General features: G+C 42.9%; 2 protein-coding genes across 6 annotated transcripts in view; one reads left to right on the top strand and one right to left on the bottom strand.

Moving 5' to 3' along the window:
• The window catches only part of eml5 (EMAP like 5), a 38,326-nt gene extending 17,763 nt beyond the window's left edge, over nucleotides 1-20,563 (top strand). For 2 of the 5 annotated variants that reach the window (XM_047612002.1, XM_047612004.1), the window contains 33 exons: nucleotides 564-670; nucleotides 760-878; nucleotides 1,033-1,219; nucleotides 1,312-1,417; nucleotides 1,832-1,925; nucleotides 3,873-3,973; nucleotides 4,081-4,274; nucleotides 4,763-4,874; nucleotides 5,075-5,202; nucleotides 6,344-6,485; nucleotides 6,565-6,717; nucleotides 7,605-7,736; nucleotides 7,832-7,920; nucleotides 9,016-9,192; nucleotides 9,315-9,516; nucleotides 9,602-9,728; nucleotides 9,955-9,969; nucleotides 10,807-10,815; nucleotides 12,244-12,322; nucleotides 12,633-12,762; nucleotides 12,844-12,942; nucleotides 13,310-13,330; nucleotides 14,104-14,277; nucleotides 14,388-14,596; nucleotides 14,819-14,976; nucleotides 16,606-16,720; nucleotides 16,800-16,988; nucleotides 17,091-17,263; nucleotides 18,039-18,201; nucleotides 18,288-18,391; nucleotides 18,487-18,640; nucleotides 19,141-19,241; nucleotides 19,324-20,563. In XM_047612002.1, coding sequence (XP_047467958.1) covers nucleotides 564-670; nucleotides 760-878; nucleotides 1,033-1,219; nucleotides 1,312-1,417; nucleotides 1,832-1,925; nucleotides 3,873-3,973; nucleotides 4,081-4,274; nucleotides 4,763-4,874; nucleotides 5,075-5,202; nucleotides 6,344-6,485; nucleotides 6,565-6,717; nucleotides 7,605-7,736; nucleotides 7,832-7,920; nucleotides 9,016-9,192; nucleotides 9,315-9,516; nucleotides 9,602-9,728; nucleotides 9,955-9,969; nucleotides 10,807-10,815; nucleotides 12,244-12,322; nucleotides 12,633-12,762; nucleotides 12,844-12,942; nucleotides 13,310-13,330; nucleotides 14,104-14,277; nucleotides 14,388-14,596; nucleotides 14,819-14,976; nucleotides 16,606-16,720; nucleotides 16,800-16,988; nucleotides 17,091-17,263; nucleotides 18,039-18,201; nucleotides 18,288-18,391; nucleotides 18,487-18,640; nucleotides 19,141-19,241; nucleotides 19,324-19,360 — 4,100 coding nt within the window. In that variant the 3' untranslated portion in view covers nucleotides 19,361-20,563. The remainder of the gene's footprint in view (nucleotides 1-563; nucleotides 671-759; nucleotides 879-1,032; nucleotides 1,220-1,311; nucleotides 1,418-1,831; nucleotides 1,926-3,872; nucleotides 3,974-4,080; nucleotides 4,275-4,762; nucleotides 4,875-5,074; nucleotides 5,203-6,343; nucleotides 6,486-6,564; nucleotides 6,718-7,604; nucleotides 7,737-7,831; nucleotides 7,921-9,015; nucleotides 9,193-9,314; nucleotides 9,517-9,601; nucleotides 9,729-9,954; nucleotides 9,970-10,806; nucleotides 10,816-12,243; nucleotides 12,323-12,632; nucleotides 12,763-12,843; nucleotides 12,943-13,309; nucleotides 13,331-14,103; nucleotides 14,278-14,387; nucleotides 14,597-14,818; nucleotides 14,977-16,605; nucleotides 16,721-16,799; nucleotides 16,989-17,090; nucleotides 17,264-18,038; nucleotides 18,202-18,287; nucleotides 18,392-18,486; nucleotides 18,641-19,140; nucleotides 19,242-19,323) is intronic. The other 3 variants (XM_047612005.1, XM_047612006.1, XM_047612003.1) reach the window with 2 other exon arrangements.
• Nucleotides 20,564-20,656: 93 nt separating this feature from the next.
• Nucleotides 20,657-23,039, bottom strand: isca2 (iron-sulfur cluster assembly 2). Its single transcript, XM_047612008.1, has 4 exons — nucleotides 22,877-23,039; nucleotides 22,473-22,650; nucleotides 21,804-21,919; nucleotides 20,657-21,711 (listed from the first exon to the last, which is right to left on the bottom strand). The coding sequence occupies exons 1-4, from the start codon at nucleotides 22,936-22,938 to the stop codon at nucleotides 21,537-21,539; spliced, it is 531 nt and encodes a 176-aa protein (XP_047467964.1). The 5' UTR covers nucleotides 22,939-23,039; the 3' UTR covers nucleotides 20,657-21,536.
• Nucleotides 23,040-23,074: the final 35 nt, after the last annotated feature.

Genomic DNA, 23,074 nt, shown 5'->3' on the forward strand with positions numbered 1-23,074 from the left:
CTAGCCCTGTGAACTTAATGTGCTAAACCACCAGAGAGCAATGTACCAGATTTCTCTCTTTTTTTTATGACTATCATTTGTATAATGCCCTGCAAAGGAACGACCATCGCATTAATTAAGACAAATCCAATAAAAGTGAACGAAGCTTGGAAAGTATAATTGCACCGTCATTCCAAAGTCTTTTTTATTCCTAAGACAGAGTGCAGCTTTCTGAAATTAAACCACACACTTACTGCTCCTGCTTTTAATTTTCCTAATGGATCTTGTGAGTAGCCGTCCTTAGCTGCCAGTTCTGCTTATTGCCTTGACTTGGCACTGCTTCGCTGTGCTGCATCAGCATTCTTATACATTCGTCTTGAGCGTTGTCACCGTGAAGCACGACAGCCTAATAAATAGGAGATGTCACGGCGTTATTACATGATCGACCCTCTCTCCCACTGAATCGGGACGCCGTGTTGTATTTTCTTTACTGTGTGTGCAGTAGGATATCCGTGTGATTTAGTGGAAGCGGGGGGGGGGGATTTTACTGGCGAGCTGTGATGTAACCTTGTATCCGCCTGCAGAGACCTTGGCAGACTCCAACAGTGAGGAGTCAGACTCTGATCAGTCGGATGTTCCTGAGATGGACTCAGAAATTGAGCAGGAGACGCAGCTCACGTATCGGCGGCAGGTGCGTGTTAAAAACAAGAAAGACTGCGTCCAAGGTTTATTAAAGAGCACGTAAAAAAAATAAATAAATGCTTTTCTATGTGCATCCAGGTTTATAAAGAAGATCTACCTCAGCTCAAAGAGCAGTGCAAAGAGAAACATCGAGCAACAGCCATGAAGAAGAGAGAACGGGCACCGGGGAGCGGGGTGAAGCTGCACTTCATTCATGGGTAGGCTGCTCATATAGCATCATAAAAAAAAACAAGCTTCAAATCGCACACCGCAACAGTATTGTAAAATGAATTTCAACCAGTCTTCTCTCCTGTGGTGAGCACGTTAAATCATACATGTCATTATTCACACCGTCTGTTGTTTTGATTTCAGCTACAGAGGCTATGATTGCAGGAGCAACCTGTTCTACACCCAGACCGGTGAAATAGTTTACCACGTAGCTGCCATAGGGATCGTATACAACAGGCAACAGAACACTCAGCGTTTCTACATGGGCCATGATGATGACATCCTCTGTCTGGCTATCCACCCCCTGAAGGACTTTGTAGCAACAGGCCAGGTAGATAGTTATTCAAACGTGAAATATTCAAGGTTTCATTTTAGTTTTATCTGAACCATAATTCTGAATGGACGTTGTTGTTTTTTATCCAGGTTGGCAGAGATTCCTCAATCCACATCTGGGACACAGAAACGCTGAAACCCATGTCTGTGTTGAGAGGTTTCCACCAGCTCGGAGTTTGCGCTCTGGACTTTTCAGGTAAAACCTGTTTTTTTTTAATTTTTTTTTATTTTCAAGCTTCATTTAGTGTACTTTTCCAAACGGATTCGCTCTCCCATTGGGGACAAAACTAAAATGAAAAAGAATCCCAAACATAAAAGAAACAGGTAAATTCACAAGGCGCCCAATTTACAGTGAACACAGGAAAAAAACACATTTCGGCCGTCTTTTATCCAGAGCAGTCTGACAACATCAAGGTGGAGCCGTTCATCTCACTATCCGTAATTGGTCCCAGACAGGAGCGCGGCGGCGATCTGTTTGTCAGCGTCAGTGAATCACCTGCCGTAGATCAAACCCAACAGGACGCTTTCATGCTGCTAACAAGGGCCAAACTTCACTGAAACAAAGCCTAACTCTTCCTGCGCTGTGCTGAACGATGTTTTCCCTCCACAGCGGATGGCAAACGCCTGGCCTCCGTGGGCCTGGATGACAATCACACCATTGTGCTGTGGGATTGGAGGAAGGGGGAGAAGCTCTCAGCCATGCGGTTAGTATCGTCACATCACTGTGTTTACACGGCTGCACGAGCGGCTATTCAGCACGCAGCAGCTGCCGTCCCCCACATAGGCACACCTTTAGCAAACCTTCACTTAATTCAGCACTTATTATAGATGAGAGCTAAATTGAAGCCACTTACAGTGTGAGGCTAACAGCATGACTGATGGAGGAGTGGACAGAAAGGGAATTACCTCTTAGATTAAAGGCTGCTGCTCTGCACTCCTAAACCCTGCCTCAGTCTGAACAGTAGGAGTTTGTCCCCAGGGCCTTAGCTGTAGATCCATAATTAAAGAGAATTACATTTAATTCCTCTTCCAGGGGCTTAACCTAATGAGTTTGTCCTGCTTTATTTTACCAAGAATGTCTTACAAGAGCATCTTGTTTATGCAACAGAAGACTAGAGCTGGAAGAAGGAAAACTAAATGAAGAAATTACGATGTTCTAGTTGGAGGCTGTAATTTTTCCTCTCATGATTATCAACCAATATGCCACAAGCTGACCTCGTGACACATTTGGAGCGGCACAGTCTGTTATTTGCATAATGAGTAGATGCTTAAAGAAAACAGGAATAAATAAATTGAAGGAATAAATTGGGGGATTGATATAAAAAGTACAAAATAATACAGACATAGATACACGGATAAATACATACACCAATACATAAGAAAAAGTCATTAATTAATAAGATCAAGAATTAAATGTGATGGTAAAATAAATACTGCACAAACAACAGAAAATCTATTTATATCACAATCATGAATTAATTTATTTTTTTAACATTTATTTATTTTTTAATAAAATATTAATAGTTGTAGTTCATACAAAGGCTAAAACCCATATGTATTCATGGATTTGTTTGTTAATTAATTCTTAATCACGACATTTTTTTTTGCCTACATACTGTTTTCATCAAGATACAAATAACACAAATGCAAAAAAACTAAACAAGCAAAGAGTATAAATTAAAGTGTTGTACACATGTGGGCAACAACGACCCCGTATTAAAGATAAAGGCAGACTTACTATACGAGTGTCCCAGGAGAAATCATCGTCACTACAAACAGGCCGACTTCCTGTTTCACCCGATGATGCGAATGACAGCTGTGCACACAAGACGTAAACGACACACGCCGACAGATACGGCGCACACTCAACAACGGGCCCGTACATTTGATGCAAGTGGATTGTTTTACCAAACGTGAATTATGAATTTCTTCAAACCACAGCGAGGTGTCGGTTTTGTTCGGAGCGCGACGTAACATTGTCAGCTTCACAGCAGGTGAAATTACGTAACTTCAAAACCAGGAGGAACCACAAATATCTGACTGGAAAACATCCGCATCCCAAAATATTCTTTCCGCTTTGCTTCTTGCGCTGCTTGATGTTCCTATTTAGTGTCTACTCCGCTGAAACTCCCCACCCCCCCAGAGCAATGCATTGCGGGTTGCTTTCCTGCGTGCCGGGCTCTCTCTGCAGCTCAGGGACAGCTTGGAGCAGCACTAATCTCCTTTGCAGACTCTGGTGGTCAAGGCAGTGAGGTGGGCAGAGGGAAATGGGGCTTGACTGAGCCTAGCTACAGCGCCACTGCCTAGTCTTTAGAGTGGGTATGAGATGGAGACTATATGAATCTAAGATAAGACACAGGAAAAGCAGTGATTGTGCTGTGTGAAGAAACTGTCAGTCAAGTAGGAGGAGGAGGAGGAGAAGGAGGAGGAGCATCATAACACGTTTCCAAATTCCTTAATTTCTTTGCTACAATTAGAAACTTCTCCCACATTGTTTTCTTGACCCTTGACTTGGCGCTGACAGTGATATACATGAAATTTAAAGACTGATTTAAATCATCCGAAGTGCACAGGAGCTAGAAAACTGTACACATTTTTAATATATATATATATTTTTTTCTTATTCATATGTTGTGCAACTTGTTTTTCAGGGGAAGCAAGGACAAGATATTTGTTGTCAAAATTAATCCCTACCTGCCTGACAAGCTCATCACAGCCGGCGTGAAACACATGAAGTTTTGGCATAAAGCTGGTGAGAAACCGCATCCTTGTGTCGACTCGAACAGCCCCTAACAAGGTGGACTGCAGGCTGAGCCCTGACACGTCCCAGAGTGAGCCGTCTGCCTGCCTCTCTTTCAGGTGGTGGGCTAATTGGGCGCAAGGGGAACATGGGGAAGACCGAGACCATGATGTGCGCCGTGTACGGCTGGTCGGAGGAGATGGTGTTTTCGGGCACGTGCACGGGGGACATCTGCATCTGGAGGGACATGTTCCTGATGAAGACGGTCAAGGCTCACGACGGCCCTGTTTTCAGTATGCACGCTCTAGAAAAGGTATGTCCTCGGAGACACTGACAAATTTATCTGATATATACAGAATCAAAATTGGGTAAGTCAACACATACAAGGAACAGTTAGATAAGTATGAAAATAGAAAACGTGTACAACATAAATATTTCAGAATAGAGTAGTAATAGAAGCAGATATATACAGTGGTATGTACATGGAATAAGGGTTATTTGGGAATGGTCACATGCTCTGTGACTCAGAGTTCGTCAGAGCGACAGCCCGGGGTAAGAAACTGTTTTTGTGCCGGGTGGTTTTGGCGTACAGTGCTCTGTAATGCCGGCCTGAGGGGAGGAGTCTGAACAGATAGTGTCCGAGGTGTGAGGGGTCAGCGTATATACATAACATTACTAGATGATATCGCTCCACCTCCTCTTACCTCTCATTTCCTTGTTTTATATAGTAGCATGACTGTGACATGTCCGGTCAGGAGGAGGTTATCGCAACATAAATGTGTCACTATTGCGTCTCCATAGGGATTTGTGACTGGAGGAAAGGATGGTATAGTTGCTCTGTGGGATGACACATTTGAGAGATGCCTCAAGACCTACGCCATCAAGAGAGCAGTCCTGGCTCCTGGCTCCAAAGGTAAAAAAGTCAAGCTGTCCCCAAATTGTCCTCCGCTGTCCTTGTGTCACTCTTGTGCTCCAGTGATATAACACAACCGTCTAATGCACGGCCATTTAAAACATTCAATGCTTTTAGCTGAAATGAAGATCCCTCCCGTATCCTGGTCCGGGCTAAGGCCTCGGACATCACTCATCCTGTAATCCGTCTCTGCTCTGCAGGGTTGCTCTTGGAGGACAATCCCTCCATTCGTGCCATATCTCTCGGTCACGGCCACATCCTGGTGGGAACCAAGAACGGCGAGATCTTGGAGGTGGACAAGAGCGGCCCCATCACTCTTCTGGTCCAGGCAAGATGGCGGGAAAAAAAAAAAAACATGTCACGCGTCTAAAAATACATACAGTTGATGCTGTAGGATTCAGCCGCGCTCGGGCAGGATATTCATGAGGAAGCGCGTTGCTCTGCTGCGTGATGAGCTGGGAGGCTATAACTTGACAGCTGCAGTGGGGGCGGTGAGGTTCTTCCAACTTAGTTAAGATTCAAAAAGTTGGAGACGCTCTGCGTTTCAGCAGTGGTAGTGCAAGCCCTTTCCTCTGTGGTGTGTTAAAGGGCAGTCTAACTAGAGATTGCATTGGACAACTTAGAAGTTGGAGCATCTTCTGAACAGCGAGGTGACAAAATGCTGACGCCCCAGACTTCTCTCTCTTTCCTTTATGGTAGCAAAAGCTAAAATTAAAACCATTCATTATGAACAGCTTAGTAAAACGGTCTGCAGTAACAGGTGCTTATCAGTTATATGGTTAATAGGCTAAAACGTACACATATGGCAACGCAGATTCATAGGAGAAAGTGTTATAAACGCTAATGAATTACTGTCACTCGCTGGAAGAGTTTTAATTTAGTTAAGTGGCAGGGTAGTGTCTCAGAGGCTCCCTCGGTTGTATTCAGGCGGTCCAGATGCGATTGATTGCCCTTTGGATTGCACATTCTGATGGATGGCGTCAATTGATGGGAGACGAGAACCGGAGGTTGTTCTCTGCCTACTCTATTCATAAACGTTGTAATGCACGGAGGCTGGCTAGAGATGTAAAAGGAAGAAAGTAGAGATTCATGAAAGTGTGCACAAGTGTGTGTGTGTTTTACTGATGAAGTTAGTGCAAGTACAAGTGACCAAAACCTTGTTCCTGGCTTTTAAATCTGTCAAACTAAAAACTGTGAGAATGTTAATGTTTTAATATATGAGTTTACACTTTTTAGAGCATCTAAGTAATAAAAAATAAAGGAAGTTAAATAATAACTTTAAATCAAATCAAACTGATGGAAAATTTTCATTCCAATAGGTGTAATGAGAGAAATAAATAATAAATAAGCCATTAAAATATCCTTATTTATATCCATGTTATTTTTCTCCTGTTGTCCTTCATCGCCTGCTGTATGAGTGAGTTGAGCCACTATAAATCAAATATTCATGCTGTTGTGTGTGTCTGCAGGGTCACATGGAGGGTGAAGTGTGGGGCCTGGCCACTCATCCACATCTCCCTCTCTGTGCCACTGTCAGCGATGACAAAACCCTGCGCATATGGGACCTCTCACCCAGCCACTGCATGTTGGCTGTACGCAAACTCAGGAAAGGTGAGTCACCGCTGAAAAGCAATTTCAGACAGGAAGTGAGCTGGTCCCAGAGCTTTAGCAGACACCTTGTCCTCCGCAGGCGGCCGTTGCTGCTGCTTCTCCCCTGACGGCAAAGCCTTAGCGGTTGGCCTGAATGACGGCAGTTTCCTCATTGTGAACGCAGACACCCTGGAGGACCTGGTGTCCTTCCACCACCGCAAGGACATCATCTCCGATATTAGATTCTCTCCAGGTTTGTTTTTCTTCAAAATTCTTCCAAAGTCTAGTCTAGTCTGAGAAGTAAACACAACTCGGAAAAAAAAACAAAAAAAAACACTGTGCCCTCCAAAGTCTCAGAATTTACAGTGTGTAGGCAGGACTGTGCTGAATTTCGGCAGGTATACACATTTCCCTCCTGCTGTGAGTCAGGGAGATATTGCTGCGGGCCTGACCCAAATTAATGGGTTTTTGTAATAAGGCCAGACAGAGAAGCAGCAAGAGAGGAATGAGAAACAGTGGGGGCGGACAAAGTGAGAGCAAGAAACAAAACTCTCTTTTGCCAAGACACTTAGCTTTAATCAGCAATGCAAGGGATCACATTTCTTCACCTAAGAACCATGAATTCCTGAGTTGAAGTAACTGTGTCGAGTTGTGTATATCTGAGGGAACTGGTTTTAGTTTTAGTGTGATTAAAGTGATAATTCTTGTTTTATTTCTTATTTTTAATAATATTAATTTATTTTGTGTTGTCACGCTAGAGGGAATCAAAATGACAAACATGTATCTCGTGGGGATTGTGAAAGTATTGTTTGCATGTAAGTCAAAAACAGACAAAAGTAAGTCATGTTTCATTCAGTACTACAAGTGGGGGGAGAAGACATGTCAAGGGGTCACCAGTGAAGGGTGGTGACCCCTTGACATTCATTTGCATTCATTTAATTGAGTCAGAGGAATTTTTTAATTTGGGGAAACGAAATGTGGTGCAAATTTATGTACAAATCCATCTAGTATGATGTGGCTATTCGTCATCAGCCGCTGTAAAATCAAGGGATCACCAAAATCACTATGATTCATCTACAGAGGTTGAAATATTTCAGTCAGGACTGATAAACGTTTTTTTTTTTGTTGTTGTTGGCTCAGGAACTGGGAAGTACCTCGCTGTAGCGTCAGGAGACAGTTTTGTAGATATTTACAATGTCATGAGCAGCAAACGCGTAGGAGTGTGCAAAGGATGCCTAAACTACATTACCCATATGGACTGGGACAAGAGAGGTAAACATGGCTCCTTGCAAATCTTTGAAAATCCTTGCAAATGACTAAAACTGTTCACCGCCACGCTGTCGCCCCCTGGGCTCTTTCATTCACAGGAAAACTACTCCAAGTCAACACAGGTGCTAAAGAGCAGTTTTTTTTCGAAGCTCCTCGAGGCAAGAGGCAAACCATCCCAGCTACAGAGGTAAGTGGGGAGAAAAGGGCGGGAGCAGCCACGACTATGGTGCTGTTGGCCCACACTTTCCCCTCGGGATCAGTAGAGGCCCGGGGAAGGGCATTGAAGCATTAACACGGCCCACTTTTCACCCTTATTGTTCTAATTTTGGCAGTGGAAGTGGGCTAGTGTTTAGGGTCCCTTTGATACATTGTGACATTCAGATAGCCTGTGAAGAACACAGCGGAGGGGAGCATTAAGAAAATAAGAGTCAGAGATGATAGACGATGCTAGGCTATGACTTAGTGGAGCATCAGATGTCCTCTTCTACCTTCCTTTGCTCTCATCTCATTTTATGCCATCGTGATGCATTTGTCTTTTCACCTGTCTCATCTGCACTTTATCGCAGGATGCTAATTGTTACCAGTGTATATCATTTATATTATTTTCAATGTTTTTAATAATAACAATAACACATATGCTGTTTTGAGCAGCGGAGTACCTCAGGGACCTGTTCTGGGTCCTTTTCTATTCACTCCAGTATTCATTTTAATCTAATAATATTTCATTTTTATATATTTTAAGCTCTTTAAATGTGAGGCTAAAGGCACCTCTTAGTTAGCTTAGCTTACCATAAAGACTAGTATTCCTCTTTAATGTCTGGCTACACACTAGGAGTTTTGGCGTCACAGATTAATTTCTCATTTTCATAACGTTTTATTAAAGCAGTGAGTTAGATCAATATTCTTATGTCAGATATATTCCATGTTTTGAAAGGGCATTGAAATGAATCATTGATTTTTTCCACACAACCTGTTTCATGTTATATGCTCTTCCTTTAGCCTATGAGCTGTAGCTCGTCCTGCAGATGGTTAAAAATGCTGCAGTCCAGCTTTTAAAGACAAAGTGCAGTGAACAAATTACTCCAATCATGGTACATTAGCTGCCTCAGAGTGTGGGATATAGCATTACCTGTCTGGTTGATATGTACTCAATGATGCCCCCTGTGAATCTTTTGTGTTGCTCTTTAGTTTCTTCAACATTCAACATCCACATTGTGAGGCATTTCCGAAGTTTTAGCTAGAAAACTGATATTTAAATGAATGTTTGGTTGACTTGGTTCAGGTGGAGAAGATCGACTGGACCACATGGACATGTGTCCTGGGAACATCTGTTGAGGGCATCTGGCCCGTGATCAGTGAGGTCACTGAGGTGACCGCTGCCTGCCTTAGTAATGACAGAAAGGTGCTAGCAACAGGAGATGACCTAGGATACGTCAAGCTCTTCAGATACCCGGTTAAGGTAAGAAACTGTGCCTAATGTTATCTCATTTAAACATCTCAAGGTTTAAGCTTTATGTATATGTGATGCTAATTCTGTGTTAATGTCACAAGCAGTAAGTAAATGTTGTTTCTCTCCTCCAGGGGAAGTATGCAAAGTTCAAACGCTACGTGGCCCACAGCACACATGTTACCAATGTGCGATGGAGCCATGACGACAGCCTCTTGGTGACGGTCGGTGGGGGTGACACGTGCCTCATGATCTGGGCCCACGAGCTTGAAGGCCACCGGGAATTCAAACAGTGCGACAGCGAGGAGTCGGATATTGAGAGCGAGGATGACGGAGGCAAGAGATTAATTTCCTCTGAGGATTTTTATTTGTCACACCTTTCGGTTACCACATCGTAGCCCTTGTTCCTGTACCTCACCAGGTTACGACAGCGATGTGACCCGAGAGAACGAGATCAACTACACCATCAAGGCCTTATCGACAAATATGCGACCAATGACGGGTGTGAAACCCCACCTGCAGCTGAAAGAGCCTTCTGTGGATGAAAGGTATTTGTCGCTGAAGCTGTGGTGAAGCCCCTGAGCAGTAACACTAGTAAGGTCGATAAAAAAAAAGCCAATCCTGCTTTCTTCAGACAACTTTTCTTTTCCTGCGTGAAAATTCCCATCCTGTCCCTGCCTTTTTGAAATAACTCAGCCTTTTCTGCTCTTCTTCTTTCCTTTAATGGCTGTCCATCTGTCATTATCCTGCTTCGTTCTTTTATTCCACTTGAAGACAAGGGGTGGTCAGGTAAGTTCTTGTGATCATATACACTGTATGAAGAGTTCGCTCAAATAAAATGGGTTCAGTTTGCGTGAAAAGCTAAATAAGGCACGCCTTGTTAACCAGGGGCTAGACAACGGGCAATCGTGTGGATCATGTGGTCGCCTTCAAAAACAACAACAGATAAAAGGCAGTTGCGCATAAAATATTGAGAGAAGAGATTTAGTTCACAACTGCAAAGAAGTCCCTTGATGTCTGTAAAGTGAATCTGTGATATTGCCTCGCTAAAGTTTTCATTTGTTTTGTCTGCAGTACAAATTAAACCCCATGTTTTGTCTGCTGTTTAATGGGATGAGAAATGTAATTGGAGCTTGCATTTAATTTACTTTACTAGTAGACGCCAGAGAATATGACCAGAATATGAATGAGTTGTACCTGGGGTGTTTCTGGCTCAGTGGAAATGCCATGATTAAAGTGGGCCAAGTTTTAATTCCACACCGTAAACTACAAGACATTAAAAATTTTTAGAACATCAACTATGGTTTTATCTGCTTGTCTTTAATTCCTACATGATATTTCTTTTGGTAATATAAAACATTCAAAATGTGTCACAGTCTTTAACCTCTTCAGATTTATCGATTTCCGATGCGAGCATCCATGCTGCATCTTCTGAGTAGCAGTTGTCATAGCAATAGACTCTGGTCGTCATGGCTACACAATGGCGCTGACTCTTGTATTTATGTCCTCAGTGGCTGAGGTGTTGTGTTACGTGTGTTTCCACCGGACAGCAGTGAGCATTGCGGGGAAACCTTTTTCTAATTCTTGTTTTTTATTTATTTTTATTTTTTTATCGCTGCCATGAAGAGGGTCACGGTAAGGTTCTCATTGTTATTCTACATTATTCTCCCCATTGTTACTTTTCTAGTCTCATTTATAAACCTGTGGAGTTAAGTGTCTTTGTGGGCCCCCTTTGGACACTTGATACTGTTTCCCCTTTCACACTGTGCCTTTACTGTTCGACCACTCTATACAGTCACTGCATTATTAATTGTTTTCCGTGCCATTGCACTTTAAGCATAGACTGTATTAAAACTCTTAATTATAGACACACAGTGGTGCTTTAAGTAAGTACATCACACATTACACAGTTCCGACTCTTTATGTGACATTAATAGCTAGCATCACAAATAGAGACAAAACATTTTTACTCATAGTTAAGGTCAAGTTATATAATACAGTATCTCACAGATGGTCTCAAAATATTCTAAAAACTGAATATGAGACATTTACACAGCAATAGTAAATATGTGACCCATCACCATGGACTGTATGCACCAATCAGCCGCAACATTAAAACCACTGACAGAAGAAATAAATAACGTTGACCATCTTGCGATAATGCAATTATGTGCATGTTCTGCTGGGAAACTTAAGGGCCTGGCATTAATGTAGATGTTAACTTGTAGGCATGTACCACCCACCTAGACCAGACCAGGTGCCCCCACTCCATAGCAATAACACTCCTCCAGGAGGCAGCCGGACACAGACACACACACGAAAAAACGGTTTAAGAACAACTCAAAAAAACATGAAAAACAGCACAGGGTGTTGACCTGGCCTCCAAATTCACTAGGTCCCAAACTGATCAAGTATCTGTGGGATGATCCACAGAGGCCCCTCCCCTCAACCCATCAGATCCAGAGGCCCACACTAACAACATTTTGCTGCCAGACACCACACAACTGATGAGTCACAACAGGTTTTGAGGCACGGGGGAGACCTACACTATGTATATTAGGCAGGTGGTCATAATGTTGTGGCAGATTGGTGTATCAAGGCTTGCCTTGTCTTCGCATTTGGGAAGCAATCTCATCAATGAGGCGCAGCAAACATGAGGGTGAAAAACTAAAACGAATAAACTGAGAAAAAAAACTGAGATGAATAAGTCAGTATCTCACGTTTCTTGAACAGCATTGTTAGAGCCGGCTAGAGTTGTTGTACAGGCAAATGCATTATTCAGCCATTAATTCTGATATTTGTTTGACATAAATGTTTCCCCATCAATATGTGGGTAGGCCGCAGCTGTAGGTGTGTGAGAATTATTAAAGCGCTTCCACTCGGGCTCTGTATTGAAATAAATCAAATCTGCCTTCGTTTCATCGTCTCACTAACAGTAGACCAAGCAGTACAATATTCATTTAACATTCATAGGCGGTAATGATCATCATCGTCGTCATCATTATTATTATACATGGTAATCAGCTCCACAGCATCCCCTCTTATCCCAGCTGTCTGTTTCAGGCCTCCTGTCAGCAGAGCGCTGCCACAGCCGGAGAAGCTGCAGACCAACAATGTCGGCAAAAAGAAGAGACCCATCGAGGTAAAAAAGCACCTCACGTCCTCACCAAAACACAGCAAACTCATACAGATGAGGATTGAAAGCAGAAGAAGGAGGAGGGGGCTGTCTCTGTCAGAGGAGCAGATTTAAAATGCTGGTTTTTCTAATGTGATTATTCCAGCTGAAGGCGCTGCGTGTTCTTCTTCTGTCCAGACAGCCTCTCTGGGGACTGTGATGATACTGTAATCGAATAATGGCGTTCTTCAGCCGGCAGCCGGCTCTTAAACATCTTAGTTGTCATGGCGCCCGGCCTCTCTGACTTTCAGGCCGTCTTCCTCTGGCTCTCCCACAGGACCTGGTGCTGGAGCTGGTGTTCGGTTATCGCGGCAACGACTGCCGCAACAACGTGCACTACTTGAACGAGGGGGCGGACATCATCTACCACACGGCCTCGGTCGGCATCGTCCTCAACTTGACAACCTGTGAGTAGACGGAGGACGGGCGGGAGGAAGCGCTGCCGTTCACCCGACGCATCGTTATCTCTGTGTGTGCTTTTCTTGCAGCCTGCCAAAGTTTCTATGTAGAACACAGCGACGACATTCTGTGCCTGACAATCAATCAACACCCCAAATTCCCCAACGTGGTGGCAACTGGCCAAGTAGGTATGTTTGTGAGACGTTGACCTCCGTGTGTCACCAGCAGCCCCCGTTTCTCTAGCCTGTATCCAGGGCTGTGTTTTACTCCGCTTACAAGTTTGTTCCTTCCTGCGAAGAAACTAATGAGCACAGATACACATTCTGCTGATAACAATGCTGCAGAAAATCCATGTACGCAGCAATTTTTTTTTAATTTGCATATTTCACAAGGTGCAAAAGACAATTTAAGGAAATTTTACCTCATTGAATTTTATACATGCATCTTATCGAGCTACACATTATTACTTATACATTTAATATTTTGTTGGAGTCAAAACTAAAAAATAATAGCTTGCCTTTTTTTTTCAATAAATCTGGTTTTCTTGCTTTACAGGTGATACTGGCGACATGTCAGGTAAGACACGAATTTTACAGACTCTGCAAAAATAAGTCTTAGTTTGTTGCATCACTGACGTCCAGTGGCCAACAATACTTAAAGACAGAGGTCTACGACATTTTTCAGGCCAAGCACCACCTATGTGTTCTTTATTAAACTCAGCCTAGTTATATTCATAAATATACATTATAATCATCATTTTGCATTCAGCATTAAGCTACTCTTATAATACACAGGTTCAAATATTCATTTTCTTTTAAATTTTCAAACATGCAACAGTAGGGTGACCGTGCAACTGCCATAAATATACCTGACACAAACATATATATATATATAGATATTGCAATGCTTCTGGATTTCACCTGGGGACTGAATAGTAATACGCGGCCTCCCGATTGGCTCAGCAGCGAAAGGGGCGGGGCCTATTGTGTGCAGGAAGCTTAGATTGACAGGTCTAGTGTGGCGCTCTGTGAGAAACTGAATGAGTGGAGGGCTGAACTAAAATATGTTGGATTCATGTTAATACGTATTTAAAAAAAAAATTATGGGGGAAAATTATAAAAATATACAGAATATGTCTAATCAACCAAAGATGTTGTGACCCCCCTTGCAGTACCCACGGCTGAAGGCCCATGCTTTAAGATTTTGAACATTTTAAAAACTGAATTTTTAGAAACCAGCAAAAGAATAAATCAATTTCTTTAAATTGTACACAAAAAAAGTCATTGTATCATGAATATAACAAATAATAGATTTAGAGAAAACATCTGTTTATTGTTTTTGCCCCTCAGCCACGTCTCCATCCATCCATGTGTGGGACGCCATGACCAAGCAGACCCTGTCGGTGCTGCGCTGCTTCCACTCCGGTGGGGTTTGCTCTGTCAGCTTCAGCGCCACAGGAAAACTCCTGCTGTCTGTGGGTCTGGACCCTGAACACACCGTCACCATCTGGAAGTGGCAGGAAGGTAAAAAAAAAAAAAAAAGAGATAAATAAATAACAGCCTTTTATTTTTTTTACTTAACTATTTCTGGCCTTTGATTTGAGAAATCACTCCTACATTGATTTGCTCCTCAGGTGCCAAACTGGCCTCCCGGATAGGTCACACGCAGAGGATATTTGTGGCGGAGTTTCGGCCCGACTCAGACACGCACTTTGTGTCTGTGGGCATCAAGCACGTGCGTTTCTGGACGTTGGCCGGTCGAGCTTTGCTCAGCAAGAAAGGCGTGCTGAGCTCTTTGGAGGACGCCCGGATGCAGACGATGCTTTCTGTAGCATTTGGAGCTGTAAGTCAGTCCCACCACTACACGACACAGTCTCAATTTCTGCTCATACTGTTTGTTTTATGAAAATATTAATATGCTGTTTGCTCTTATAAATATCACATTTGACCTCTGCTAATGTTTAAAGCTCCGACACTGTCTGCTTAAATGTGCTGTAATTGTCTGTCCATTGCTTGCTCTGCTCTCTTAGGCCACTAGATTAGTGCAGATTTGTTTTCTTTTCAGAATAACTTGACATTTACAGGTACCATAAGTGGGGATGTGTGTGTATGGAAGGAACACATTCTAGTAAGAATAGTGGCCAAGGCTCATACGGGCCCCGTGTTCACTATGTACACCACACTGAGAGACGGCCTCATTGTCACGGGAGGCAAAGAACGACCGTAAGTGCTTCTCTGTTAAATGACTCCGTGCTAAATTACACAGATCACTCTGTGCTGGATGGTGGTGATTTAGTTTAATTAAAAAAAACATTTCAAATGCATCAACTTTGATAGTATAACACCTTGATATACGATCTGAATCTATAATGAGGGCATTACAACTAGGATTGCCACCTCCAGCACCCTCACATAAGCCTCTTCCTCACAGCAGACACTTCAGACTAGTCAAGGTCAGAAAAGCACAGATGCTGCTAATCACATCGTCCTTGTAAGACATGGCAGCGCGCCCATGGTAACTAATTTTATTGTGTTTTCACACGCGGCCCAAGATCCTAAATCTAAAACTACACCTGTGTTTTGCCGCAAAGTGTCTTTTGTGAGAAAGAAAAATCAAAAACGGCCATTGTGCGCGCCGGCTCATTAAAACAAGAGCCACCGTTTACGTCTTCAGATACACTTGAGTCAGGCAAAACCTGCGTTGCCATGGAAACGGTCCGTTGTGTAGGTTTGCATGCATTGAAAAGCAGATGAAACTCAACAAAGCCTGGAGGGAGCTGTCAGCCTAGTGCAGGCGAAAAAGTCCCAATAAGATGTTTTATCGGGGGACAAAAGCAAAAGCCTCTGTGAGGGTTTGGGTGTAAGGCAGCTCTACAGGGGTGGCTCAGGTTCTTCGAGGTGGGGTTCTATGTGATACACATATGAAGTCAGTGTATAACCCGTAGTAGATGGTCAGAACCTGCACGGATGCCAAGCTATGAACCGGTCGACAGAAGAACTAATTTCAGCAGCTTCAACGAAGGCTCGGCTAAAGAATCGATATCAGTCGAAGTGTACTCTATATTTAGAACATTATCACCACTTTATGTTGGCAGCATTTTTCAACGGGGACCTGAAGGCTCATTAAAGCAACCAGACTCTGTTGAAAAAAATAAAAAATGTAATTTTATCTCAGAGAACTGCTGTTTTGTCATTGGGTGACTTTGACGTCTTAACACGTCACGTGTCAAGCAGAAGGAGGTGAGGAAGGACCCAAATGCAGGACACAGGGAGACGAGGCCGGTGAACAAACAACAAGTATTTGATAAAGACACGACTTAACAAAAAGAGCTGCAGACACGGGAGGATCATCCAAACTACAAAAAGGCAAAAGAATCAAGAACACGGGACGAAGAGACAAAAACGTGACATGAGACAAAAACCATGAAGACAGGAACATGAGGAAAAAAACGATGTGACAGGGAAAACAAAGGCAAATCATTACGTTGAGTTTACAACGGGTCAAAACGTTAGGACCGGAAACTTCCATTTTCTGGAAAAGTAAAATTACAGGTTTTTAGGCCATTGTAATCCCCTCAGTTCCCCTTCTTTCCGTAACTGATAATAATTGATAATATTCAGTGCGACATATGTCTGTACCGATAAAACCCCACTTTGAAAAACTGAACTGTCCCTTTAACGTTATACGTTTTACGTCAAAAAGTATATCAGAAAGTATATCATATTAATGTATTACTGCCATATTTCTATAATTTTATAATTCATTTGTGATGAAATGTGACTGGTTTAAGATAATATATAGTAATTGATTTCTGATTTCATATTTATGAGAGTGAAACGTTACTGTTTTAGGTCAAAGGAGGGCGGCGCTCTGAAGCTCTGGGACCAGGAGCTGAAACGCTGCCGAGCCTTTCGATTAGAAACCGGACAGGTGATAGACTGCGTTCGCTCTGTGTGCAGAGGAAAGGTAGGTGACGTCTGACCGCCATCGTCCGGCTATTCAGGCCTCATCCTCTGCATCACGTTTTTGCTCCGTGCCGTGCCAGGGTAAAATCCTCGTGGGGACCAGGAACGCAGAGATCATTGAAGTGGGAGAGAAGAACGCAGCGTGCAACATCCTGGTGAACGGCCACATGGACGGACCCATATGGGGTCTGGGCACGCATCCTTCCAGGGACGTGTTTTTGTCCGCTGCAGAGGACGGCACTGTCCGTCTCTGGGACATCCCAGAAAAGGTCAGGCCCCGAGTCGCATGTCACCATTTTACCACGGGTGGAGATTTCCAAGCTGGTCCACAAGTATGTTCTGATGTTGTTTTGCCTGTTGGGGGAAAACAGAAGATGCTGAATAAGGTGAACCTCGGCCACCCAGCGCGCACCATCAGCTACAGTCCCGAGGGAGACATGGTGGCCATCGGCATGAAGAACGGAGAGTTCATCATCCTGCTGGTCGCCTCACTCAAGATCTGGGGCAAGAAACGGGACCGTCGCTCTCCTATTCAAGACATAAGGTAATTAAAGTGGAGTTTGACACTTTCCACAGGTTGACTTACCTGATGTGTTACTCGACTGTGTCCTCTGTAAAGTGTGGACGTGGCTTTCTATCAAATATGTTTGTTTTGTTTGTTTTGTTTTACCTATGATGGTCACGTTCAGGCAGGTCAGGTTTAAGATCTTAAAATTTTAAATTTAAATCTCAGCAGTCTCATTTTCCTGATGTGTAACAGACCTAGCATAGTGTTGACAGAAGGTCGAAATGGAGAGAAGAAGATGTGTCAGGCATTTTCTATTTGTGGACTGATTTAATATTGATATTATTCTGCATTTTAATTCCCTGCTCTCAGTGTTTTCTTTAAACCATGTTATTTATGTGGCAGTGTAATATTATTTTGTTAACCCTTTGAATTCCACACTAAAAATAAGATTAATCACAATTAAATATCATTCATTTTTAATCTGTATTGATAGTGTGCACCATAAACTGACTATTTTGACATATTATTAAAATGTTCACACGATCGTATAGATTCATACAATATAAATACTGAAGCTGTATGTTGTATGCGGTCATCTATTCAAAAAGTGTAAAAGCCACAGCTTAGATATTTGTACATATTATGTGTTCAGATTTGTGTATCTTACAAATTGAATGACAAGCAAATGTTAGAAAACGGGTAAAAAATGATGGGTTCAAGCGAGTATTCTCAAGCATTAAACATCAGGAGCAATATCAGTGTTAAGAAACTAGATCTGCTCTTTTTTTAACAACACGCGTCTCCTTTTCAGGTTCAGTCCGAACTCTCGTTTCCTGGCCGTGGGCTCCACCGAGTGCGCCGTCGACTTCTACGACCTGACGCTCGGCCCCCAGCTGAACCGCATCAACTGCTGCAGGGACATCCCCAGCTTCGTGATGCAGATGGACTTCTCTGCCGACAGCACTTTCGTCCAGGTACGGGCCACGCCGGAGCTTTTCATAAACGCCGACGCCGACTGGCTCACGCACGCACACCTCTAACCTGCCCTGCCTTCACACAGATATCCACGGGTGCTTATAAACGGCTGGTGTACGAGGTGCCGTCCGGGAAGCAGGTCACAGAACAGGCTCATATTGACAGGATCACCTGGGCCTCTTGGACAAGGTGAGAGCCAACCGTGGCGAGATTGACGCATGCCGTCATTTCATACTGTGCTGGAGAGCGAGGGAGACAACGTCTCTTCTGTGTGCAATCAACAGTGTCCTTGGGGACGAGGTCGTAGGCATCTGGTCCCGTAACACCGACAAGGCGGACGTCACCTGTGCCTGCGTGTCCCACTCGGGCCTTAACATCGCCACGGGTGATGACTTTGGAATGGTAAAGCTGTTTGACTTTCCCTGTCCGGAGAAGTTTGTAAGTATGACTCTTATTATGTTGATATTTCTATTTGACATGTTCTCATTGATGTTTTCATCAGTTAGGACGGTCTTTTTTTAAACTATTACAACCTGTCTGCTGACAGGATATGAGTGTGACTAAGGCTAATGTTGATCTTGAAGCCACTGTGTGTCTCTGATGCCCCCTAGTGGTGATATTAGACAATGGAATAGGAATTCACCTTGAATCTGACCTGAGGACGAGGACATGAATTGGCTCAAAACTGACATTTTATCAGTGTTCACCAGTTCTTTTTTTATACAGTTTTAACAACAAAAGCACATTATATCAGAATCATTTAAAAGATTCGAAAAAATAAAATAAAAATCCATTCAAATCCATCCAGTTTTTCAACCTGTAATCTGTCTTGTAACATTAATTTATCAGTGTCTTGTGCATTGATGAACATTAATTTTTGGTGACTGAACTGCCAGATCTGTTGACTTTTTGTATGATGTGAATGTGATTTGTTTCAGGCCAAACACAAACGCTTTCTGGGCCATTCTGCTCACCTGACAAACATACGCTTCACAAATGGAGATCGCTTCGTCGTGAGTGCCGGCGGAGACGACAGAAGGTATGATTGAGGCTCCAACACAGATGTCCAACATAGTTCACAGATGTCAATCCGGTATTAAGCTGTGCCTCCTTTCCCCCAGCCTCTTTGTGTGGAGGTGCGTCCACGCGCCACACTGAGGATCACACTTGGACCATCCTGCCACAAAAAAAAGTCTGCGCGTCTCCCGGCCCGGCGCTCCAGAGTCAAGGACGCATGTCGACGAGCAGGGGGAGACCCGGCAGACCTGGCAGCTTGTATATGAGTGTTGATTCGACTTACTGCCTCAAAACTAGGTGCATGCATGTGTGCAAGGCCCATTTTCATCCCAGTATCACGTTGTGAAAACAGGTGACGGGCGTGCAGCCCTGCTCTCATGACATTATCAAGGAGAAAAGAAAAGAAAAAAAAAGAAGCATCTAATATGTGCATATCATTCAGTAATGGGTTCTGTTTTTTAAAAAACAACAACAACAACAAAAAAAAAAAACATCTGTGTCCCAAAATGGCAGTTTTGCCGCTTGGCTTGAAAATTGTGTTACAGACAATGCCATTTTTTAAATCATGTAGCAAACTGAATTAGCCTTAATCTGGGTGTCTACGAGGATTCTTTTTGTATCGTTTTACTTTTCAGACCATGTAGTCATTTGTTCTATTTTTACTGGTGATTTCAAATCCTGTGGCCTTCCTCCTGAATGTAACATCCACTGTTATGTTCTGGATGTCAGCATGCCAAAGCATACTATGCACTGTACACCTGACCTGGTCACTGTGTTGCCCTGGTGGTTCATTTCTGATTTTACGTGGTTGTTGTTGTGTTGTTGACCGGTTGACCTCAGACCTCCCTCGGCAGTGTTCACCCCCCCCCCCCCGACGTGTTTAACGCGTGTTTGAGTATTCGTTTGTGGTTGACGGGTGTGCATGGCTTTCTGGAAGACAATCCGTCCGAAACCAAATTCCTCAGAAAAACAGAAAAGAAGAGCTGTAAATCGTTATATCTCAATGCAATTCTGTCGGTCACTTTTCAGTGTGCTGCTATGATATATTATTGTTGCATTTTCATCAATATGAACGGTGTGACTTTGACTCAACAGTGATTTAATGTTTTGTGTAGTAAAGATATATTGCTTAAATGGAATGTTTATCGGAGAGGAGAACGTAAAAAGTGCAAAACATTTTGCTCCTTGTATTAAAACTAACTACTAAAACATGTTGCTGCATATTTTGATTTACATTTAACCAGTGTAAATATCATTTGTAGATATTCTTTTTGTATATTTTTGTGAGATGTTTCTTAAACTCCACTTTAATAATAAAAAAAAATGCAACTGTGAACTTTAAAACGTTGTGTGATTCATGTAGCATCCCGCTGATCAAGTACTTCATAAAAACAACCTGCACAGAACTTTGTGAAGGCACAAACTCAGAAACACATCTTAAATTCAATTAATTTATTCCTGATGCAACAAATATCACTTAATACTTTATATTTACATATTTTACACATAAAGGCAAATCTAAGCACTGAATACTCAAAACAATTCAAGTGAGCCTTTCTTATGTAGGAGTACGTTACACGAACTGACCACTGTGAACTGTAAATGCACTGAATACTCTATATATCTTATAACAGTAGCAAACTGATTAATGAAGATATCTGCTGCTCAGTCATTCTCACACCAGAAAAAGAAAATACAATTATTGTCTACCAGTTTTGAGTCGATAAATAGTAGAGAATTAAATTCAGAATTCAACATATCAGAGATGCAGAGCAAATACTCTGAGTTACCAGCTTATTAGGTACACATGCAGTAATCTCCTCTCTATGTTAATGGTTTAAGATGAACTATTTAGAGTTAGAAAACAACTGATACTTGATCGCTGGATTGTTGAACCTCACTAATAAAGCAAACAGAGGTAGTAATCATGAGTGAAGTGAGAGTTATGTTAGAGCCATCTTGAAAAGAGGAATGAATGGGTCCATGTTTCTTTTTATGTAACAACATATTGCACAAACCAGTTAGTGGCTTAGTGGAGCCACGGCCTGACTCCAACTCACCACCACCACTTCTAAATAATCAAATTTTTCAGCATTATGTTTTGTATACACACATATATATATATGTGTGTATGTATTCTCAACACATATCAGATAATATGTTTGCTGAGACCAGTATATGACAGGTCTAGTGAGGATGCATTACACTGCACAGAATTTGTAAAATATCTCTAATATTTGTTGATGTTTTGTACACGTGCACCCAATGAGCTGTTAAGTCAGAGTATTGCGTAATAGTATGAGGAACGGAGACGAGATCATAACTTGACAGAGAAGGAGCTGCCGCAGGAGCAGCCGTGATCGGCTTGCGGATTCTTGAGCACCAGGAAGGTGGAGCGGATCAGCTCCTGGGTGAAGTCCACGGTGGCTCCCTTCACGTACTCCAGGCTGTCCTGGTCCACGATGATGCCCACTCCTCCCTGCTCAAACACTCTGGAAGAAGAGCAGAACAGAGGAGATGGGGGGTTAACGGGCAGAAAGCGAGTGCCGGTGTAGCACAATATAACATATATGCGGACGTTTACCTGTCGTCTTCATTCCTGTTGCTATCAACAGAAAACTTGTACTGGAACCCGGAGCATCCTCCTCCCTCCACATGTATTCTCAGGTACTCGCCCTTCTCCATGATCTCCCCTAGTCTCTGAACCAACACAGATGGCAAGAGATCATGAAACAGTGGTTTCAGTTGGCTTATACTTCTGACATTATTGATATCGAAAAATGTCTTTTGACAAACAACGACACACTTGTAAACTGATTTTCCAGTTTATCAGGTAAACCAATTAAAGTGAATCCATTTGAATATACTGCACTAAATCGTATTCAGCTTTTCATTAAAATAACAGAGAAAACCTTTGATTATCTGTGTTTTCATCTTGGAGGCTGTAGTTTGCAGTACTATTGTACAGTGTTGCGTTCACTGACAAGTTTCCATCATATCGTCAACCCCATTTTTCACTTCTAATTTAATCCAGTTTAACAGCACCACAAACTGCATCCTCCAAAATAGTTAACGAGTTGAATTATCACATTTCTGACACTGTCTCAACATAAACTGAACATTATAACAGTCGATGAAGGGAGATAAAGATGGAGATGGTCGATGAAGGGATCGCACAGATGGAGCATTCAGTCAAACGTCTTGCATGTGCGGAAATGAACACTATAATGTGTAATCGTGGATATCCGCTGACCTTCACACATGACTCAGTGAGGCTCACTTTATCCTCAGATGGACCGGACACCTCGGGCTCCCTCTGGACAGAAGCGTCGCTGAAGCCCCGAAGCCCCGCGGTGAACACGGGCTGGGAGCTTTGAGGAAGCCGGCGTAATTGTCCACTCACATTGATGTTGTGCAGAAGAGTAGAAGCCCTGCAAAACACGAACTTTCCATTAAGATCAGGTCACATGACAACAGAAGGACTGGAAGCTTTTACTTTAGCTGGTGCTAGCTAGTTAGCCTAACATTACCTAACGGCTGGCTTGCTAACTACTCAGCGAATTGTCAACACGGCTACTGGTACCCCCCCGGACAATTTGTTTACAGGTTAAGGTTTTGTTCGCGGACTTAAACAGTGACGCAGCAAGTTGACATTACCTAGCGAGGCTCAATAGTTTTGACTTTGACGCAGTTATCATAGCTCCTCTAACGAGTGACATCTTCCATAACAGATACTCAAATGTTTCACTCCGCCCCTCGACCGCAAACACAATCTCATTGGCTAAATTACATGTCAATCAAATAATTGTCACGCCCACATTTGCGCGACACGGCTATCTGATTGGTTGTATTTGA

This window comes from Mugil cephalus, chromosome 17, assembly GCF_022458985.1.
Source record: "Mugil cephalus isolate CIBA_MC_2020 chromosome 17, CIBA_Mcephalus_1.1, whole genome shotgun sequence".
Taxonomy (NCBI): domain Eukaryota; kingdom Metazoa; phylum Chordata; class Actinopteri; order Mugiliformes; family Mugilidae; genus Mugil; species Mugil cephalus.